This window comes from Trichomonas vaginalis (assembly GCF_026262505.1).
Source record: "Trichomonas vaginalis G3 chromosome Unknown ctg_87, whole genome shotgun sequence".
Taxonomy (NCBI): domain Eukaryota; phylum Parabasalia; order Trichomonadida; family Trichomonadidae; genus Trichomonas; species Trichomonas vaginalis.
The window spans coordinates 273293-294451 of NW_026529174.1; the positions used below are offsets into that span (position 1 = coordinate 273293).

Genomic DNA, 21159 nt, shown 5'->3' on the forward strand with positions numbered 1-21159 from the left:
ACCAAAGTTTTCGAACTTTCCCGAGGGAATTGGAGGGTGAGAGATACATAGTCTATCTATGTACCTCCCACCCTCCAAATCCCACTCTAAATGGGAGAAACTTTGTTCGCATGTTATCTTATTCAAACAAAGTTTCTCCCATTTAGAGAAGGAATAGGAGCCTACCAGGCACTGATATATAATCAGTGCTTTGTAGGCTCCTATTCCTAATAAAAATTTGAAAACTTTGGAGCATTTGATTATTGTATTTTGTCAAGAGAAATTCAACCCTGCGAAGTGCCAGTTCTAGACTGGTGCCTCGCAGGGTTTAATTTCTCATATTGGTAGATTTTGATGTTTTTATATTAACAAAAACGAATGAAAAAGATTTGCTTATATAAGAGGAAACTCTCTATCAGAGGTGCTGAATTCAGGCATTCGCATCTGATAGAGAGTCTCCTTTTATATAAGCGAATATAAAAGAATCTATTCTTTTTTGGAGCGTATTTTCAAATATTGAATACTTATGAAAAGTGTTTTTCCTAAAAATTTAATATAATGCTTAGCACAATATATAAAATTAAAATATCTATAATTATTTTCTATATCACACTTTTCATTACACCTTGAAAAGTCTTCTCAAACTCTATTTTTAATTATTTTTTAGATATATCTCAAGTGTGATTATTCAAAAACTCATATAGACTATATTTATTTTTTTCATTCAAAAAATTATATGAGAATCTCAAATTAACTTTCAAATTTTTTATTTTAAAAACATATTAATAATCATATTTTAAGATACTTTTTCGCCCAAAAAATAATCGTACTTCTTCGACGATTAATAGGCTCTCAATTTCTATCGTTGACACTACTTAGTATGCAACATTTTATTTAAACATATATTGATATCTTATAATTTATACAATTGATTTTTGACATTATTTCAATATTTTCAATTCTCATGGCAGTAACTGTCAGAATTGATGATTCAATCTACTTTTTACGTTCGTTCAATTCAATGTTCCCTAATAAGACTATCAACAATTTACGCATTACTTTCAAAAATATGGCTTTTTAAATTTTTGAATTAATCTCAAAATTCTAATTATATGAAATCACTCAAGGACCCACTCTCCCTCCCAAAACGAGGCTGGCTAAAGAAAAAAGGAAACAACCAAGGATTATGGCATAACAGGTATGTTTCTATTTCAGATCACTCAATTATCGTATCCAAAGATGAAGCAATTACAAACATTGATATTGTAATCCCCATGACACCAGATGTTACTTTCGAATTAGTTCGCGGAGCAACAAATCCGAGATTTCAAATCAAGCCATCTAAGGACGCTCAGCCTATTTTATTTTCTGCATGCTCATCTGAAGAAATATCCGAGTGGTTTAACGTTTTTCGATCAATTCAAACAACATGCACTAAACTGTCGATGGATGACTTCCAGATAATTTCTGTTCTTGGCAGAGGTTACTATGGAAAGGTCATGCTTTGCAGAAGATATGATAATGATCAGCTTTATGCAATCAAATCCATAAGAAAATCTGTGATAAACGATGTTGATGGTTGCTCTGTTCTTACTGAGAAGAATATCATGATGAAAATCCATCATCCATTCGTTGTTAACCTCTGTTTCGCCTTCCAATCTGATCGTAAGGTCTATTTAGGCTTGGAATACGCTTCTGGCGGAGAATTGTTTTATTACATGGAAAAAGTCGGAGTTGTTCCAATTGACGATGCCAGATTGTACATTGCTGAAATTGGCTTGGCTCTCTCTCATTTGCACAAGTACGGAATCATTTACAGAGATCTGAAACCTGAAAACGTTTTATTTGACGCAGATGGTCATATAAAGCTTACAGATTTCGGACTCTCAAAGGAGTTAAACGGTACTACAGGAGCAACCACCTTCTGTGGAACACCGGATTATTTAGCCCCAGAAGTTGTTCTTCAGCAGGAATACGGAACAAAGATCGATGAGTGGGCATTAGGTATTCTGACTTACGAAATGATTTTCGGTCGTACTCCTTTCTATAACGAGAACAAGTCGATTTTATTACAAGATATTGTTGAATCGGAACCGTTCTATCCTGAAGATGCGGATGAGAGAATTGTCGACTTCATGAAGAGATTACTCGAGAAGGATCCAAAGAAACGCGCTACATTTGAAGAAATTAAAAGTCATCCGTTCTTTGAAGGAGTTGATTGGGATGCAATTCTTGGCAGAGAGTACATGCCAAGCTATATTCCACAAATTAAAGACAGGTTCTCAACTCAGAATTTTGATCCCGAATTTACCAATGAAATCGCTGTAGATTCATTTGTAACCCCTGGTATGACCGATTTCGGCAACATTGCTGGATTCTCTTTTGTTCAAACTGGCTTAGCCTAATTTTATTGAATTTTTATCTTTTTATTTTTCCTTTTTTATCTGTTTAAACGTATTTATTACTTAATGAGATTTATTTTTTGCTCCGAAATGGTCCATTAACTGCGGCAGATTAATTATTTGATTTTTTTTTCCCTACCGTTAAAACGGGAGTTATCTACACAAGCCCCGTAACGTAGTTTGATACAAACGGCGTCGAAATTTAAATAACTACATAGCTCATTAAAGAATGACATTAATGTTGTTTCCTTTCTTTTTTTCCAATTACTCAATGCAACGTAAATAAACTTGCTAGCGATAGTGTCCCTGACGTTCTTTTGATTCAATAAAGCTGTGAACAAAATTTGTTCAACTAAATAGAATAGTCTTTCGGTAACCCTATTAAAAAATACCAAAAATTGATTTTTAATATATTTACTTGTAGATTCGCTTGGAATTTCACGTTTGTATCCAATATCATTAGTTTTACAACGATACTCGATGACTGAACAGAGGATAATGTAAATATGTATGATAAACTACAATTTCCTATGCAATGCTTAGATTTCGAGCTTTCAATTCATTTTAGGGAATATTCTTTAAACTTACTTCCTTTGTACCTATTATAAAACGTTGTTATTAGCTCCTCTGATATTATTACACTTTATTAAATTGTATAAATCTCTAATTTATTTAACAAATTTTTTGTTGTTTTTGTTGTTGATTGTAATTTTGAGAAAGATTGAATTAATGATAACATATATGACAAATTTATATTATAAATCATCCAATTTTGAGATATAGTTTATCTTATTAACACAAATTACAATTTAAATATAAAAATTAAAGGATAATATTATAGAAATAACAAAATTGAAAGATTCTACAGTATTTAAATTTCAAAATTCTATTTCAATAAATAAAAAAATAACAAAATATTGAAATTTTTGAAAAAATTTCCAATTTTTAATGCAAAAATAAAAAAAATCAGTTACAAATATTATTATTTTCCATTATATATGGTAAAATTTCAAAAATTTGGAAAATAGGTGATGAGTTCAAATGTTCCTTGTTCCCAGAGAGAACCTAATTCCACCATAAAAATCTAAATTCAGAATATATTTTATCAAATCATCTCTTACACTTATACTACATGTTCAAGAACAGCTTTTTTAAGTTTGCACACAGTAGATACTATAATCATGGAGTTTACATTATATTTTCTCTTTTTAAAAAAATTCATATTATATGAATACAATATTACCTTGATTCGGCGATTTCATTAATTACATCTTCATGAAACTTTGATGTTCTCTTAAGCAGCACAAAAGATTTTGATAGATTTGAAATTATATTTGAATCTCGAAATCGAATCGTAGGTATTTTATAATATTAAACATAATTACATTAGTGCTGATGGCAGATCAAAATGAGACAATTTTGGCCGGTTTTGTATATTGTGAAGATATATCCTATTGCTTATGTCGTTATGGGAATCAAAGCGACGCTACCACTCAAGATTAAAACTCTAGGATAACCATTTTCATTATCATCCAACCAATGATTTCGTATTTTGGATGTTGAAAAAAATTAGTTGACTCATATGAACTGCCACTGCTCGGCAATATACATCACATCCTACAAAAATAAGATTATGCTACCTCTAAAGCATGCAAACCAAAATATGCAAAATTATTTTAATTTAAACAATAAGCCATCTTAATTCATTCTTCATCATCCGTTCAGGAAAGTACTTATAAATCTAATGAGAGTGGATATTGATTTCTCATACTAGTTAAGTTTTGATTCGAATATCGAGAATGTTGAGTGTTCTCACTAGTATTAGCATAATGTGGATTTTGGTGATTTTGATTCTTACTATATAAATATATAGAATTGTATAAAAATTGGGTTCATATTTTAAAATCTCTAATTTTACACGGATAATTTATCTCACAATAATAGTTACCTATATCATTTTTGCTCATCAATGACTAAAATCATCATTTTTGCTATTGAGTTTTTTCTATTGATTTTATATGAAGAGACGGATTGACTTATGTCGTCAAATTTTTGAAATCCAGCCAGCATATAGAACAAAGAAATGCATTTACTCAATAAACTCTAATAGTATCCTATATAATGTCGTAGATACGAATGTCAAATTTTTAAAACATAAACATGCGGCAGAGGCAGTTACGTATCAAGACTTATTCTCTCTAGCAAACTTCAATCCATCATTTGATGGTAAAATAACTTCAAAATTATTATCATATATTCCACAAAATCAAACAGAGATCGAAATCATCATTATACATCTCCTATTTGCATCTGCTTCATTGTTTTACTTCTACGATAACTCCATGGAAATTCAAAACTGTGCAGATTTTTTTCAATTAATTTGCAAGTTCCCAAATTCTTTATATCAAGATCTCATCGCATCCGCAATATCAGAAGTATACTTAATATGTGTATCTCTTGACTTCGATACACATTTTGACTTAATTTTATCAACTCTTTCCGAATATATCAATACAATCAACTTAAATCCAACAAATTTGATATCTAAAATCATAGATTCCATAGAAGTTATCGCAAAAAAGACCGATTACGAAAAAAATTCTCATGGACCAACATTTTTGACTTTTTTAACAACAGTTATAGCAGATCACACGGAATTCTTTACGAACGAGATGTATGACAACTTGTTCAGGATCATACAACCTTATATCTTGCAGTTACACGAGAATTGTTTAAATATTTTTTATTTAATTCACAAAAATCTCGATTTGACACTGATTTCTGAGTTCGTCAACAACTTCTTTGAAAGGATATGCACGGAAATAGAGTCAGAATCCCCTTATTACGATGTTTTGTCGATTGATTCGTTGGAATTAGAACTAGAAAAATCTCCAATGTATCAGATGATTTTTCCTCAAAGAAAAACCTTCCAAAACGGTTTTATTCTGCCAGATATCGTTCAAAAATCGGGAGAATCGAAAAATATAATAAATCCAAAATATCAAGACAAAGTATCACTCGTTTTCAAGATAATCAGTAACATTGAATCAGCCTACATCGCATTACTGTTCAAATTCATAACAAAAGTCAAAATTGCAAAAGATACAAAATATTATTTTGATTATTGTGGGTTATTAGTACTTTATTTACTAATCGGACGAATACAAATTGAAAAATCAGACTTTCCAATACCAGAATTCATTGGAAATCCAAAAATTTCCACATCAAATACAAATAATTTGTATTCTATGAGATTTTTCTTTTTGTACTTGATTCTTATTAACTTTAACCAAGATTTAGATAAATTCCTATTGCAAATGGCCCATTTTCCTATCCTGTTCTCTGAATATTTACATATTTTGATGAATTTGATGGCAGATTTAATTCCTTATATCCAAAATCATACAAATATCATACAGACACTAGCTTCAATATCGATACAGCTTCAATTGGCCAATTTCAAGGCAAATGAAAATATTTCTGAAATTGAAAGCTGCAGATTAACACTTTTCAAGCTTTTTGAGGATCTTCTGGATAAAGATGACATAATGATACAGTTCTTTGCCAATCCTTTGTTCACTTCTCATATCATTTCATTATTATACGAAGAAAACGTTCGAGAATTTGCTCTTAGCAAGTTATGTAGATATATATCAATATCAGAAACTCTTCCTTGTTTGATTTCGATAATTAATCCTTTATTTGACCAAATTTCAAATTATTCTATTTCAGATGATCGACAACAATCAATTTTACTCATGATTATCAAGTCTATTAACAATAACGCGAGAAACATCCAACTTTTTGTTGATTTTACCGATCAATTAACAATTGTCTTAAAATCTTTGACAAAAACTGAATTTTCAGAAGAAATTGTTCTTGAAATCATCAAATTATTCGTTACCATGTCACAAGAAACATGTTTGAAGCATCATTGGGTCGAAGATTTAGAATTTTGTTATAATCAGTTAGATTTACACGACGAAAGGTCATTTATCGGTATGGAAAGTTTATTACTAGGCAAGAATGTTGATTCCATTGTTTTAAATGTTGAAATTAAGAATGATTTCGTATTTCCAATAATTTTCAGAATTTTTTATCGAAAGAAGGAAGATTTGATGCAATACTTCATCAGTTTATGCAACTATTCAAATATCAATGCCAGATTGATGCATTTTAGCAAATTAGATTTAGAAATAATAAAAATCTTCGAACAAGATTCATCAGATGACGAATTACTTGAATTATTTTATCATATATCATCTGTTTCATCATCTCCACAGATTGTTCAACAGTTTTTGGCTTTATTCAGTTTAATTCATAAAAGATTTGTCAGACCGAGGTCGAATTACGTTAATTTATTATCAAAATTACTTATTGATATACAAGGGAAGCCAGAGATGTCGTTATCATTGTCAGAACGTCATGAATTCAACTTTTCAAGTGAATTTAATCAATTTGCAATTTCATTTTGGTTGAATTTGACATCTACAAGCCAAGGAACAATTATCTCTTTATCTAGAAACGATTCCGATGAAGAGAAACTGTTGATGATCAAAGAAAAAGATTTTTTGTGTAAAGGATATCGAATAAACACAAAAATCTCTTTTTCAAAATGGATTTTTGTTGTTTTGAGCCTCAAAAATTCGACTTTGAGAATTTTTATAGATTCCGACCAAATTTCAAATATAAAAATTTCTCAAAATGTCAAAAATTTCAATAAATTAATTATTGGAAATTTGACAGACGATAACGATTATTCTTCTCAAATTTCGAATGTAGTAATTAGTGATTTATTGAGTGTACAAAAGATTCAGGAGTATTACAGGAAAGGACCGAGGAGTATGTTTCAGTTTGATAATCCAATTTTTGCTGTTTCTTATTCATTGATTTCTAAAATACAAAAGAATGTCGACAGAAAATTTGCAAACATTCTGTTGAGATTCTTCAGAGTCAACATTTTGCTGCCTTTGTTCGCTCAGTTGGATTTGGAAATGATTGACTTCAAATCTGTTCAATATCTTATGTCTAAATACACAAACAAAATAGAAGAAAAGAAATTGGAAAAATTAGAAAATGAAATTGATCAAGGAAAAGAAAAAATTTCTCTAGAAAATTTGGAAAATTTTGATCAAGGAAATAATGAAAAACCTCAAGAAAATGTTGATGAAAATGAAAAATTAGAAAAAATTTATAATGAAAATATCGAAAAATCTCAAGAAAATGTTGATGAAAATGAAAAATTAGAAAAAATTTATAATGAAAATATCGAAAAATCTCAAGAAAATGTTGATGAAAATGAAAAATTAGAAAAAATTTATAATGAAAATATCGAAAAATCTCGAGAAAATGTTGATGAAAATGAAAAATTAGAAAAAATTTATAATGAAAATATCGAAAAATCTCGAGAAAATGTTGATGAAAATGAAAAATTAGAAAAAATTTATAATGAAAATATCGAAAAATCTCGAGAAAATGTTGATGAAAATGAAAAATTAGAAAAAATTTATAATGAAAATATCGAAAAATCTCGAGAAAATGTTGATGAAAATGAAAAATTAGAAAAAATTTATAATGAAAATATCGAAAAATCTCGAGAAAATGTTGATGAAAATGAAAAATTAGAAAAAATTTATAATGAAAATATCGAAAAATCTCGAGAAGAAAAAAGTGAAATTCTTCAAGAAAAAACTGACAAAAAATTAGAAAAATTTGATGGAAAAGAAAAGAGAGAAAATGATGAAAATAATCAAGAAAAATCTTTTGAAGAAAAGAAAGAAATTTCTAATGAAAATCAAGATGAAATATCTCAACAAAATTCTCAAGAAGAAATAACAGAAAACTATGAAAAAACAAAAGATGTTGATCAAGAAAAATCATCTGAAGGAAAAGTTGAAAAATCAAAAGCAATTTTGTCTGAAAATAATCAAGAAAAATCCGAAAAAATTCTTCATGAAAAAACTGACAAAAATGAAGAAAAATCTTCTGAAGAAAACTCAAAAGAAAACAATGAAAATAATCAAGAGAAATCCGAAAAAATTCTTCATGAAAAAACTGACAAAAATGAAGAAAAATCTTCTGAAGAAAACTCAAAAGAAAACAATGAAAATGATCAAGAGAAATCCGAAAAAATTCTTCATGAAAAAACTGACAAAAATGAAGAAAAATCTTCTGAAGAAAACTCAAAAGAAAACAATGAAAATGATCAAGAGAAATCCGAAAAAATTCTTCATGAAAAAACTGACAAAAATGAAGAAAAATCTTCTGAAGAAAACTCAAAAGAAAACAATGAAAATAATCAAGAAAAATCCGAAAAAATTCTTCATGAAAAAACTGACAAAAATGAAGAAAAATCTTCTGAAGAAAACTCAAAAGAAAACAATGAAAATAATCAAGAAAAATCCGAAAAAATTCTTCATGAAAAAACTGACAAAAATGAAGAAAAATCTTCTGAAGAAAACTCAAAAGAAAACAATGAAAATGATCAAGAGAAATCCGAAAAAATTCTTCATGAAAAAACTGACAAAAATGAAGAAAAATCTTCTGAAGAAAACTCAAAAGAAAACAATGAAAATAATCAAGAGAAATCTAAAGAGATTCCAAATGAAGATGATGATAAGACGGAGGAGGAAATTCCAGTTGATGAAAAAATTAGAAATCAAGAGAGAATCAGAGAGCAGTTAGAGAAGAGAAAGAAAATTGATGAATTAATAATAAATGAATTATTGACTAAATCCAAAAATGACCAAATCGATGTAAGTAATTTAACAATTCTTCCAAATGATGTCTCTATAATTGACATCATAAGTCTCCTTTCTTTGGCTCTTTACGCAGGAGAAAAAGAAGAAATTGATTTTGTCTCAAATGATGGAACAAAAATTTTGTCACATTTGTTGACTTCACTTAACCATTTTCATTTAACAATTGATTGCTACAAATCACTGTTTTTAGTTGTAGAAACATCATTGACAGAAGACATAAAGAATTCCATGATGAAAGACATTCTTTTGAACTTCAATATTTGGAGATTTTCTCCTGACCAAACTCAAATTTATTCTTATTTGTCAGAAAAAATTTTTGAATATTCACCAACATTAATTTGCCAGAATTTGTCATTGAACAAACTCCTAAACACAATAAGAATCTATTTCTGGTACGATAGATTGGAAATTCACAATGACGATAGAAAAGTGACAGACATAACTGAAGTGAGAAAATTTTTATTTAATTTTGGTTTAAACATTGCGTGGCATTCATTAACTATGAAGAGTTTCAAGAAAATTATATCACATATCATAACTGTTCCCGATGATCGACAAAGAAAAGATTTGTTACAGTTTTTGTTGAGTGTAACAAGTCATAATTCAATTATCTTTAATTTGGGAACACAAGTTTTGACTTTTTCAAAACAATTGAATAGTTTATTTAATTCTGACGATGAAGAAATCATATTTTTGACGATTTCTAGTATTTCTGCTTTGCTTTATTGTTTCCCTGAAATGAAACCGAAATTTGTCACTTTTGCCACTTCACTTGACCAAATAATTCCACAAAGAAAATTTGGAGTTTTGTTTTTACAGAAAATTGTTTCAATTTTACCTGCTTTCCCTGAACTATTCAAATTTATCACTTTTGTATCAATGAACTCACGAAATAGTTTAGTTTATGATGTCATGGAACCTTCCATTAAGTTCACAACCATTGATTACTGGTACAAATATTCGATTGTTCACGCGATAAATGACAAAGAATCACAAATTTTCACTTTTCTTTGCAAATGTAAACTGGAAAACACATTTGAGTTCGCAATGATGACTGATTTGATCTGTAGATCTATAAATAAGGACCAATACCATTATTTGTCACTTTTGATATCGGCTTCACTTCACTTTGCATTTGATTCACGAGCTAAAACACCATTGATGAATAATTTAGTTAATATTGCATTCCATTTCATATTTTTCCATGATGGATTTGCGAAAACAAACAAAAACATTGATTATTTGTTTGAAAAATCTCCGTTTTCTGACAAAGAAAGAATGATTTTGTCTTCTAGATCAAATCCTAACATTGCCTCTTTCTCTCCAAAGAGAAACTACAAGAATATTTCTAAATCTAATCCAAATTTAACTGATTTGACTGATTCAGTTGATGACTCTGATGAAAAATTACAAAGATTTTTCTTGGATGATTCTGAAACAGATAATTCTTTGATTTTAGAGAAAAATCAAGAAATTCCTGAAAATTCTGAACAAAAAACTGAAAATCAAAATAATAATGAAAAATCTGACAAAAATTCTGAAAAAATGTCAGAAAATGTCAAAAATATACAAGAAAAAATTAATGAAAAAGAAAATTCTTCTAATAATCAAAGTCCAGATAAAAATACAGAAAAATTGACAGAAAATGTCAAAAATCAAGAAAATTCAGAAGAAAACGTCAAATTTTCAGAAAATTTGTCAGAAAATGTCAAAATTTCTGATGAAGAAAAATCGAAAATTAGTCAAAATAATGAGACAACGAGTATTAATACTTTGTTGAATGAAAATACGAAGTCAAGTGACAATTTGTCAGAGAATGATAAGACACCGAATTCATCGATATTAAATGAATCAGAGAACATGTCAAATTCGAATTTATCAGAGTCAGAGAGATTTATTTCTGATTCAAACATTTCAGAATCAGATCTAAGTGAACAAATAAATCATTCCGAAGTAGAAAAACTCCAGTTAAATCTCACTGACCAACTGATAAAGAAGTACAGATTTGTTCCAACGAAAGAACAATTTTCTCTCCGAATTTCAGACAAAAAAGGAAAATGGGAAGATTTTTCTTTGAGTTTGCTTTTACTCAAAATTTTCTCTGTCTACAAATTAGACAATGTCCACTCGTTTTCTTCAATTGTTTTGTACTTCTTACATCAATCAAATGACGTAGGAAAACAAATTGCAAATGATTTGTACAGAGACAATGTAAAAGTTTTGAGTGACGATAATAGCGGTTATTTTGTAATGTTTAGAGACAAAATCACCGGAAAATTTTCAACAAACTCATTCAATATTTTGAATGACATCAACAAATTCAACAATTTTAATTACAATGATCATTTTTTGGCCGAAATCAAGAGTATAAGGAAAAACATTAATTATTTATCTGTCAATTCAATTAAAGTTCTTCCAAACTCTTTACCTCCAGAAATCTTTAACTTCGAAGAGAAAATTTCCAATTTCTACAACGAAATTCAATCTTTTAAGAATGAAAATCGAAAGAAATGGCACATTTTCTGGTCAAATGCTTCACAAGGACCATTTATGAATAAAAATGAACAGAAAACAAAAAGATTCAAGAGAGATGAAAGTTTGTTTTACTGCATGTGCCCGTGGAGACTGAAAATAAACAGAAAATTCGATGACCACACGAAAGAATCAATCGCAAGAGAACTCGGAAACTCCCAGAAACAAGAAGAAGCAATGAAAATGTTTAAAGAAAAAGAAAACGAAGAAAAAGTGACACTTCCAAAACTTCTTGAAATTGTTGACACAAAAACAAAAGAAAACAAAGTCGAAGGAAATGAAAACCAAATTTCTGAATTTGATTGTGAATTAATAACGATCAAAAAGTGTCAAAAATGTAAATTTATAATTTGCAAATCATTTTTGATGATAGAAAACAATTTCAAGAAGACGAAAATTGTTTATTTCCATGAGATATCGAGAATACTACAAAGACCAAAATTCCAAAGAATTACAGCAATTGAAATTTTTACAAAAAGTGGCAGATCTTATTTTGTGAACTTTACACAAAGAAATTTGCCAAAAGTGATAAAATCTTTGACATATCACTTGACGAATGAAAACATTTTGATCCAGAAGACATCGAATTTTGCGAAGTTCTTTTCACAACAAAATCTAACAGAAAAATGGCTGAATTACGAATTATCTAATTTTGAATACTTGATGTTAATAAACGTCTTTTCAGGACGATCATTTAGCGATTCGAGCCAATATCCATTTATGCCATGGACTTTGAAAGAATTCAAGAAATCCAATTTGGATTTAGCAGATGTAAGTAATTATAGAGATTTGACGTTACCTATTGGACAAGTTGATAAAGAGAGATACGAAATGTTGAAACAAAGAGTTGATTTAGGCCAAACAAACTTTTTGTATTCGAGTTTTTGTGTTTCACCTTTGAGTTTGTTTTTGTGGTTGATAAGAACAGAACCATTTACAACTTTGCACACTGAAATGCAGAGTGGAAAATTCGATGTTCCAAGTAGAATTTTCAAATCGATTTCGGAAGCTTATAAACTTGCAACAACAAGAATTAATGATTACAGAGAATTGATCCCAGAATTTTTCTATTTCCCTGAATTTCTTTTGAATTTAAACGGTTTTGACTTTGGCCAAGTTCGTGATGAAAAAGTTGATGATGTCAAATTACCTCCGTGGTCAAAGAATGCTGTTGAATTTGTTTATAAGATGAGAGAAAGTTTGGAATCCGATTATGTGTCAGAAAACATCAATAATTGGATTGATTTTTATTTCGGTGTTGACCAAAAGAAAGAAAACAATTTGTTCTGCGAAACATGTTATTCAGGAATTTGGACAAAAGAATTACTTAAGAACAAGGAACAGAGAGATACAATTGAAGCACAAATGACTTTGTTGGGACAATTTCCTCAACAAATTTTCACTCAAAAACATCCAAAAAGAAAGCCGAGAAAAGATATAATAAATGATATGAGAGAAAACAACAAACTGAAGATCTCGGAGAATAAAATCAAATCTGCTTCAATCAATGAACATTTAGTGACAATTTTGTCAGAAAATGAAATTAAAGTTATTGAAATCAATCCAGAAAATTTCAAAATTATGAAAAATTATTTGAATGAAAATGTCGAAATTGTTTTGAATGAGAATTTGTATTTGACGAAAACATACTCAATACAATCATTCAACAACACAAACGACAAAATTGTTGACTTAGTGAATGTTTCTTGTTATTCTCTCAAGAGAAAATCAAAAATTGTTGTTTCTTATGATTCAATTTTGAATATTTTCAAAGATAATTTCACAATTTCAGTTCCATTTTATGGAGAGTCAATCAAATGTTGTGATGTTTCAACCGAGTATGGCTTAGTTATTTGTGGAACATCATCATTCTCAGTCAACATTTGTAAGTTGAATGATGGATCAAAGATTCAAACATTAGATTTAGATTTTTGTCCAAACTTTGTTTTGATCACAAATAAATGGGGTTTCATTTATTGTCTTGACAAAACAGGCAACATTATGGGATCTACCCTCAATGGAACTGTTTTCATGCGAAATAACCATTTTGGGAAGGAAATCACATGTTTGACATCGTTTTCATCAAATTTCGGCTTTGATTACATTGCTCTTGCATATGAAGATGGAAAAATCGTTGTTTTTGATGCATTTTACGGCATGAATGAAGGAAACAAACAATCATTTAGATGCTACAGCAAAGTTATCTCACTGAAATATCTTTATGATTTGAAATGTCTTTGTGCAATCACAGAGAATGGTTTCATTCACTTCTTTTATGTACAATTATAACATATTTATATATTTATATTTTATTTTTTTCTTTATTGTTATAAATATTTATTTTTATATGAACTAACACATATATTAGCTTCTTTAAAGTTGTACAAAATGACATTTTAAACTGGTTTTATAATAATAAATTTTGAAGTATATACTTTTAATAATATAGGGTGTCCAAAGGTGTGTTTAGCACAAACCTGAATACTGCGAATAGAAATAAACAAGTTACATATATATAAAGTTTATTTAAATATAATCACTATTGGATTCAATCACGCGTTCGCAGCGATCGATCCAGGCTTGAAAGACACGCTTTAAATCATCATGAGAAAATTGCTCAAATTGCTCTCTTACAAAATTTTCAAGATCATCTGGACTCGCGAATTCGCGTCCTTCAGCTCTCTTTTTTAGCGTGCCGAATAAATAAAAGTCAGAGGGTGCAATATCAGGTGAATAAATTGGGTTTGGAACAACTTTGACATTGTTTTCCACCAAGTAATTCATTACCTTATGACTTTTGTGAACTCTTGAATTATCAAAATGAATTGCAAACTTTTGTTTTTGTTGTTTGGATTTCTCAAACTCATCAGAATTGATAATTTGAGTAAGAACATTGTCAATTAGATACTGAGCATTCATCGTATTAGGTTTTTGAAGAATATCAATTGCGATGATGCCATTCACGCCCCAAAAAACCGACAACATCATCATTGGTGTGTCAATTTTTTTCTTCGGGAATGTTTGCGGATTTTCATCCTTCGGGATCCACATGATTTTGGCTTCTGTTGCATATTGAAACCAAGACTCGTCCCCTGTTACTAAAAAGCGAAACTTCTTGGATTGATACGCACCCAATATAGAGAAGAGCTCTTTCGAAGATTGGACTCTAGATTTTTTTTGAACTGAATTAAGGTTGTGCGGAACCCAACGTGTATACGCTAGTTTGTAGTTCAAATAATTGTGCAGATAATAACTGACTGTTGTACGTGGTATCTTTGTCATCTCCTCTATCCTTCTGAGTGATGCTCTTGGGTCTTCATCTAGCGCTTGAAGAATTGCTTTGATTTTTCTTTGATCCGGCGATTTTTTGTCATTTTTTATGATGGGTGCCTTTTTGTTCATGAAGTGATACATCCTAACATGATACGTTACAGTGGAATAGCTAGGAGCATCCATACCGAAGCATTTTACCAATGTCTCGTAGATTTTTTTACAGTCTTTGCATTTTTTTGCAAGAGCGAGGATGTTTTCTTTATGATTCATTAAAAAAATGAAAAAAATCCCGCCAAAATTTCCCGCGAAACCACCTCTTGTCTAAAAATTCATTTTATATCCCGGCATGGCGCCAAAATACAACATACTCATCATATACATATATTCATATTTTTTATTATATATTTATAATCAGCATATATCTCCTTTAATAGTCTCATATAGAGCGCTGTGCTAAACGCACCTTTGGACACCCTATATTTACTAATTCTTTTCATCTCCCATTAACACTGCTTTGTAAGGTAAGTTTTAAGAAAATTAGCTATTCTCTTGCCACTAAAATATTTATTTAAATTACTTATAAGGTCGACAGATTGAGCACTTTCTAACACGCAATTTTTTGGTCTTTTAGAGTTTTTGACATCTCTGATTTTTGTGTCAGAAAGTGTTTACATATATCTGCTTTTTCCAATCATTTCCTACTCAGAAATATCATAAACTTATATCATAAACATTCTGAGATGATTGGTATTACTGATTCTAACTCTAAAATCAGGTAAAATTAACCCAGAAAGTTTATGATATAAGATTAAATCGTTAATTATTATATAACTCATACTGATCAATATACGTTTTTTATGATCCAATGACAAGTTAAATTTTATTTTATGACTTGGATCAACTAGGAAAAAGAAATTGGAATGCAAAATATATAAAATAATATTGTATATTACACATACAAGAATCAATTTGTCCTTGACTAAATGTAATTTTAACATATCCATGACCTGAATTGCCTTCTTGCATAACAAAATCATTCGTAGGAGATGGAATAGATTCAGAGCCACTTCGCATAATAGGGACTTGAAAAACATAGCCCGAATAGTGATTAGGACTGCCTGAATGGACAGGATTTGATAAACTGTATTCTGGTCTGATCGCATTACAATTCGGATATCCAGAAACGAAAGATGATCCTGACGATCCTGTGCCGACCAAAAAATCAACAACAGCTCCAGCACCACCTCCATAATAGCCCCCCACCGCCTGAGCCCCATTGATTGTTTGGCTGTCCACCAGCCTTTCCAAATGATCCACTTTCTCCTCGATTTATGTTCCCTTCATATCCAACGCCACCTTTTCCTCCGGAAGTTTGGGTGGCTCTTACGGCGATATCTAAGGCACTTCTGTTAGTACATCCTGGTTTAAGTGCTCGACTACCATCATAACCTGTCAGAGTTCCGCCAGGTGATCCTTCGATAATTGCCCAGTGGTCTTCGGTACCAGAACCGCCTGCGGCAACCATGATTCGACTCTTCAAACTATCAAGATTATCCCAATCTCCCGAAACATATCTCATATCAGTAGCACCACCGCCGGAACCACCATATTTTCCTTCTAACGATAGAACCCCATGGCCACCGCCATTATAGGAATTTGGACCATTAGGAGAGCCTTTCTGACCAAGATAGAAGAACATGGTAGTTAATGTTTTAAAGTTAATGTATCCGCTGGTGTACGATCCTTTGCCACCAATAGTAGAACTGTTATAGCCGCCGCCGGAAGCACCGTAAAGTTCGATCTTGTATATGCCTCGTGGAAAGACAACTTGGTATGGAAAACATGAACTATCGGTATCTTTGCATGGATATTCGAGTAAAACTCGTGATTTCGAAAGAACTTGTTTCTTGACTTTTGTTTGATCTGCATTCAAAACTGAAATTGCTACTTGTAATGTCATGATATATGATTAACTTCTTAATAATATAACTGATACTGATTATGATGATATGAAAAACTATTTAGCAAGACTGATTTTGAATGTTGTGATTAAGATCATCTCGAAGAACTTTTAAATTTTAGCAAATTAATAGTAAAATTGTGATGGAGTGTATCATTGTATCATAGTATGCGCTCATGAATCTATTTGATAAGGTTTGTAAGAATGCTCAAAATGTTTGATTGTGGTAAAAAATAGTCCATTTTTTTCAGAAGTGATTCAAAAAATCACATATTTTGACAACTCTTTTGTGTACTATTAAGGCAAAAACATTGCTTTTGATGAATTTGATAACATGAATGAAAAACACAAACTGTAATTTAGAAGTTACAGCAAAGTTATCTCAATGATTAGAAAAGTCTTTCTGTGTTAAAAGAGAATTATATTTTTCAATAGTTTTATGATTGGTATTAAATGTTTATACTATATTATTTTTTTGTTGTTTTAATAAAATTTATTTTTTGAAAATTAATGTCATCGATCAGATCGTTTCTATGAAATCATCAATACAATTATTATTTGTATATGGATTTATGATTGATTTTTTCATTGGGCTATTTTATGATTTGATCAGAAATATTAAGCTCATAATATCTGTGAAGTTTAATACAAATGTCTTGAATATCAATACTTTAATTTAAAAAATAGATAAATGGAATGTATCAGACTTTGAGAAGAATGATCGCATTTTTTTTTTCAAAATTGTTCAATATTGTATAACAATCAAAACAAGTGTATGTTGTAAAATATCAGCATTTTATTGAATGAGTGAGCAATTATATCATATTTTATGAGAATTCATAAGAACAATAGAATGATACATTTTTTAATAAATAAAATTTTGCAAATTACCTCAGACTTTTCAGAGGATTGAGTGGCAACTCAATCCTCTGAAATAGTCTGTGGTAATTTTTAGTCTCTACACTATTTCAATATAAACTCCATTTTTAAACAGTTTTTAAAAATCGAGCATTGAAAAGTGTGATGAGACTTATCAGTTCAATCAGAATATTTATGAAATCAATAGAATTGAAAGTGAATGATCTGATTTCAATTTCTTTGAAAATTTGTATATGATAACAGCATATGGAGTTATAACTATATCATATTGAGATCAACTTTTGAATTAAATTTTGTGAATATAAATTTTGTGAACTTACCGGCCATTTTTAAGAAAAACAATAACTTATTATTGAAAATTATAGGTTATTATGATGGCATTAAATGCATTTTAGTTCTTGATGTCATAGTTATAGTTATAGTTATATTTTATTGTCAGTTTTGTTTTTCGTTATGACAGTTATTATTTAAAATATTGATATTCAGATATCAATAGTTGTATTATGTCAGCGATATTTTTTGAATTGACATTTATAAAATTGAGAGCGAAAAAACAATACTTTTTTTATAATTGATCATCATCGAAAAATGACTTTTTTGAAGTACTTCCTTTCGAAGAGTGCACGTGATAACTTCTGTATTGGTCAAAGTGAAGATGTATTTTATGTTTGTTTCGAAACATCTGTCGTTATTGACGAAGATGAGTACTTCTTGACAGGATATAACAATCACAGGCTTAATACTAGCGGATTCAAGATAGAGACTACTATATCAGACAACAAATTACATTTCAACTACAAAAGTTCATTTCTAGACGAAAAATTTTTCATTCTTAAAAACAAAGTTTTGAATTTTAGTAATAATATTACCGCTGAAAAAACGTACATTAGTGAAGATAAAAACCTTATAATAAAATATCAAAATACATGCTTCTCAATTGATTTAACGAAATTCTCAACAATTTCAAACAACCCAGTCTCCTTTTTCTATCAAGATGCTATTTCTGAGAATTATAATGATATTATTCTATATATGCCAAAAATAACCTTTCCAAAAAGTAATCAATTGCAATTTGATCAAAAAGTTGTCGAAAATAGAAAATTATCAGAAATAATAGATGACTCACAGATAAAACTATCAATCACATTAAAGCCTTTACATAAATATAAAATTAACTTCCCGACTTCTATAAAAATTGGTGGAAGTATTACACACAATTCTGAGTATGTTGATCTTCACTATTCCATCAAAGATTACTCAATACCATTTCAATCTAGAGTTATTATGAACAAGAAAGTAGATCAAGATTTCTTCTACAGATTGCCTCTCTTTGCAAATTTAAGTGAAAGCATAAATAAAGTTCAAGAAATATCTATCTTTGGAGAAGATGAACAGAATATAAGATCTGAAACCCAAAAATTTTCTTTTATATTAATTTTTCCAGAAGTTGAATGCACAGTAGATCATGAAGATGTTCAGTTCAAAATTGCTAAAGAAAAGTACTTATGGCTTTCTTTTTTAGTTGATGTATAACAACATCAATTGTAGTTGTATTTAAATTTAATTTATTTGAATAAAATTTATTATCGATATGTAATAAACAATGATGATTATGTAAATCAACTTCAAATTGCATTTCATGCATTTAAATAGCACTTGAAAGATAGACACGGCTTTTTTATGAAGTATCACTTACTGATGCCAGAAAAAAAAGCATAATTTACTAGGAATAGATAACAAGTTTTTACATATAAAAAAATTTCCGCGTATTGAATTTATCTAAAGAGAAATGGAGATGCAAAGTTCATATTAAAATTATATCTCATATTGCAAACACAAGAAACAACAGCACAACGTTGGATGACAGTAATTTTAACATATCCATGACCTGAATTGCCTTCTTGCATAACAAAATCATTCGTAGGAGATGGAATAGATTCAGAGCCACTTCGCATAATAGGGACTTGAAAAACATAGCCCGAATAGTGATTAGGACTGCCTGAATGGACAGGATTTGATAAACTGTATTCTGGTCTGATCGCATTACAATTTGGATATCCAGAAACGAAAGATGATCCTGACGATCCTGTTCCTACTAACCATGTAACAAGAGCGCCTGCACCGCCTCCATAATAGCCCCCACCACCACCAGAGCCCCATTGATTGTTTGGCTGTCCACCAGCCTTTCCAAATGATCCACTTTCTCCTCTACTATTTGGCCAACCTCCTACTTTTTCATAACCAATGCCACCTTTTCCACCGGAAATTTGTGTGGCTCCTACGGCATTATCTAAAGCACTACTATTAGTGTATCCAGGTCTTACAGCTTGTTTTCCGTTGTTTCCGGTAAGAGCACCACCATGTGCCCCTTCAATGAATGTCCAGTGGTCTTGGGCACCAGAACCACCTGCCGCGACCATGATTCTACTTTTCAAATTTTGGAGATTATCCCAATCTCCTGAAACATATCTCATATCAGTGGCACCACCACCAGAACCACCATACTTTTGATCTTGTGCAAAATATACGCCGTGACCGCCCCCATTATAGGTATTGGCACCATTTGGAGAACCTTTCTGGCCAATGTAGAAGAACATGGTAGTTTTTGTCTTAAAATCAATGTATCCACTTGTATAAGATCCTTTACCACCTATAGTGGTACTACTGTTGCCTCCTCCGGAGGCACCATAAAGTTCGATTCTGTAAATTCCAATGGAAAATATGACTTGATAAGGGAAACATGAATTTCCAGTGCCATCACATGGGTATTTTAATAATACTTGTGAATTCGGAAGTATTTGTTTGTTGATTTTTGTTTGATCTGCATTTAAAACAGAAATTGTTAATGGTAATGTCATAAAAGAAGATTAAAGTGCTTGTTGTATTACTGATTCTGACTCTAAAATCGGGTAAAGTTAACTCAGAAAGCTGAGTTTAAATGCACTTTTGAAAATCAGCTTGAATGTTTCTCAAAGTTTTTGAATTCGATTCAAACTCTCAGAAAATATAATTCATTGCGAATAAAAAAATCGAATATTGTTATATTTCATTTAATTGCAAACAATTGTTGATAATTTTCTATCCGAATAATTTGACAAATTTTTTAATAATAATGAGGAAATATGATTTAACCAAGTAAACTTGATATTTGTTCAACCAAAATTTTTCTAATTGAATGGACGCCTTATTTAGCAATTCAAAATGTTTAATCCGATCAGCCAATATGGAAAGTTTATAGTAAATATCTGGAACATTATAAATACGTAATTTGATCTTATTCTTATTTACCGTCTTTTTCATCGTTAAATCTCAATTAAGAGATAAATGGCGCATCATCAATAATATCTTTCATATATCAAATTTTCATTCAAAG

General features: G+C 30.0%; 5 protein-coding genes and 1 pseudogene across 6 annotated transcripts, besides 4 other annotated features; 3 read left to right on the forward strand and 3 right to left on the reverse strand.

Annotated features, from left to right (window-relative positions):
• Positions 1 to 234: part of a mobile genetic element that runs on past the window's edge.
• Positions 235 to 1076: 842 nt separating this feature from the next.
• TVAGG3_1071140 (protein serine/threonine kinase protein) lies at positions 1077 to 2421 on the forward strand (the record flags this gene model as incomplete). The annotated part of the gene is made up of 1 exon (XM_001301665.1): positions 1092 to 2384. One exon carries the CDS (start codon positions 1092 to 1094, stop codon positions 2382 to 2384), a length of 1293 nt encoding a protein of 430 aa, XP_001301666.1.
• A 1978-nt stretch (positions 2422 to 4399) lies between these two features.
• On the forward strand, positions 4400 to 13963 carry TVAGG3_1071150 (beige/BEACH-related family; the record flags this gene model as incomplete). Its single annotated transcript, XM_001301664.1, has 1 exon — positions 4400 to 13963. One exon carries the CDS (start codon positions 4400 to 4402, stop codon positions 13961 to 13963), a length of 9564 nt encoding a protein of 3187 aa, XP_001301665.1.
• A 157-nt stretch (positions 13964 to 14120) lies between these two features.
• Positions 14121 to 14148: a terminal%2Cinverted (terminal inverted repeat of Mariner transposon ID:TVAGG3_1071160).
• Positions 14121 to 15424: a mobile genetic element.
• Positions 14201 to 15328, reverse strand: TVAGG3_1071170 (annotated as a pseudogene). The gene has a single exon. A coding segment is annotated over exon 1 (1128 nt).
• Positions 15397 to 15424: a terminal%2Cinverted (terminal inverted repeat of Mariner transposon ID:TVAGG3_1071160).
• A 745-nt stretch (positions 15425 to 16169) lies between these two features.
• TVAGG3_1071180 (glycine-rich protein family) lies at positions 16170 to 16907 on the reverse strand (the record flags this gene model as incomplete). Its single annotated transcript, XM_001301663.1, has 1 exon — positions 16170 to 16907. One exon carries the CDS (start codon positions 16905 to 16907, stop codon positions 16170 to 16172), a length of 738 nt encoding a protein of 245 aa, XP_001301664.1.
• A 1467-nt stretch (positions 16908 to 18374) lies between these two features.
• Positions 18375 to 19319, forward strand: TVAGG3_1071190 (uncharacterized protein; the record flags this gene model as incomplete). The annotated part of the gene is made up of 1 exon (XM_001301662.1): positions 18375 to 19319. The coding sequence occupies one exon, from the start codon at positions 18375 to 18377 to the stop codon at positions 19317 to 19319; it is 945 nt and encodes a 314-aa protein (XP_001301663.1).
• A 242-nt stretch (positions 19320 to 19561) lies between these two features.
• Positions 19562 to 20644, reverse strand: TVAGG3_1071200 (glycine-rich protein family; the record flags this gene model as incomplete). Its single annotated transcript, XM_001301661.1, has 1 exon — positions 19562 to 20644. One exon carries the CDS (start codon positions 20642 to 20644, stop codon positions 19562 to 19564), a length of 1083 nt encoding a protein of 360 aa, XP_001301662.1.
• Positions 20645 to 21159: the final 515 nt, after the last annotated feature.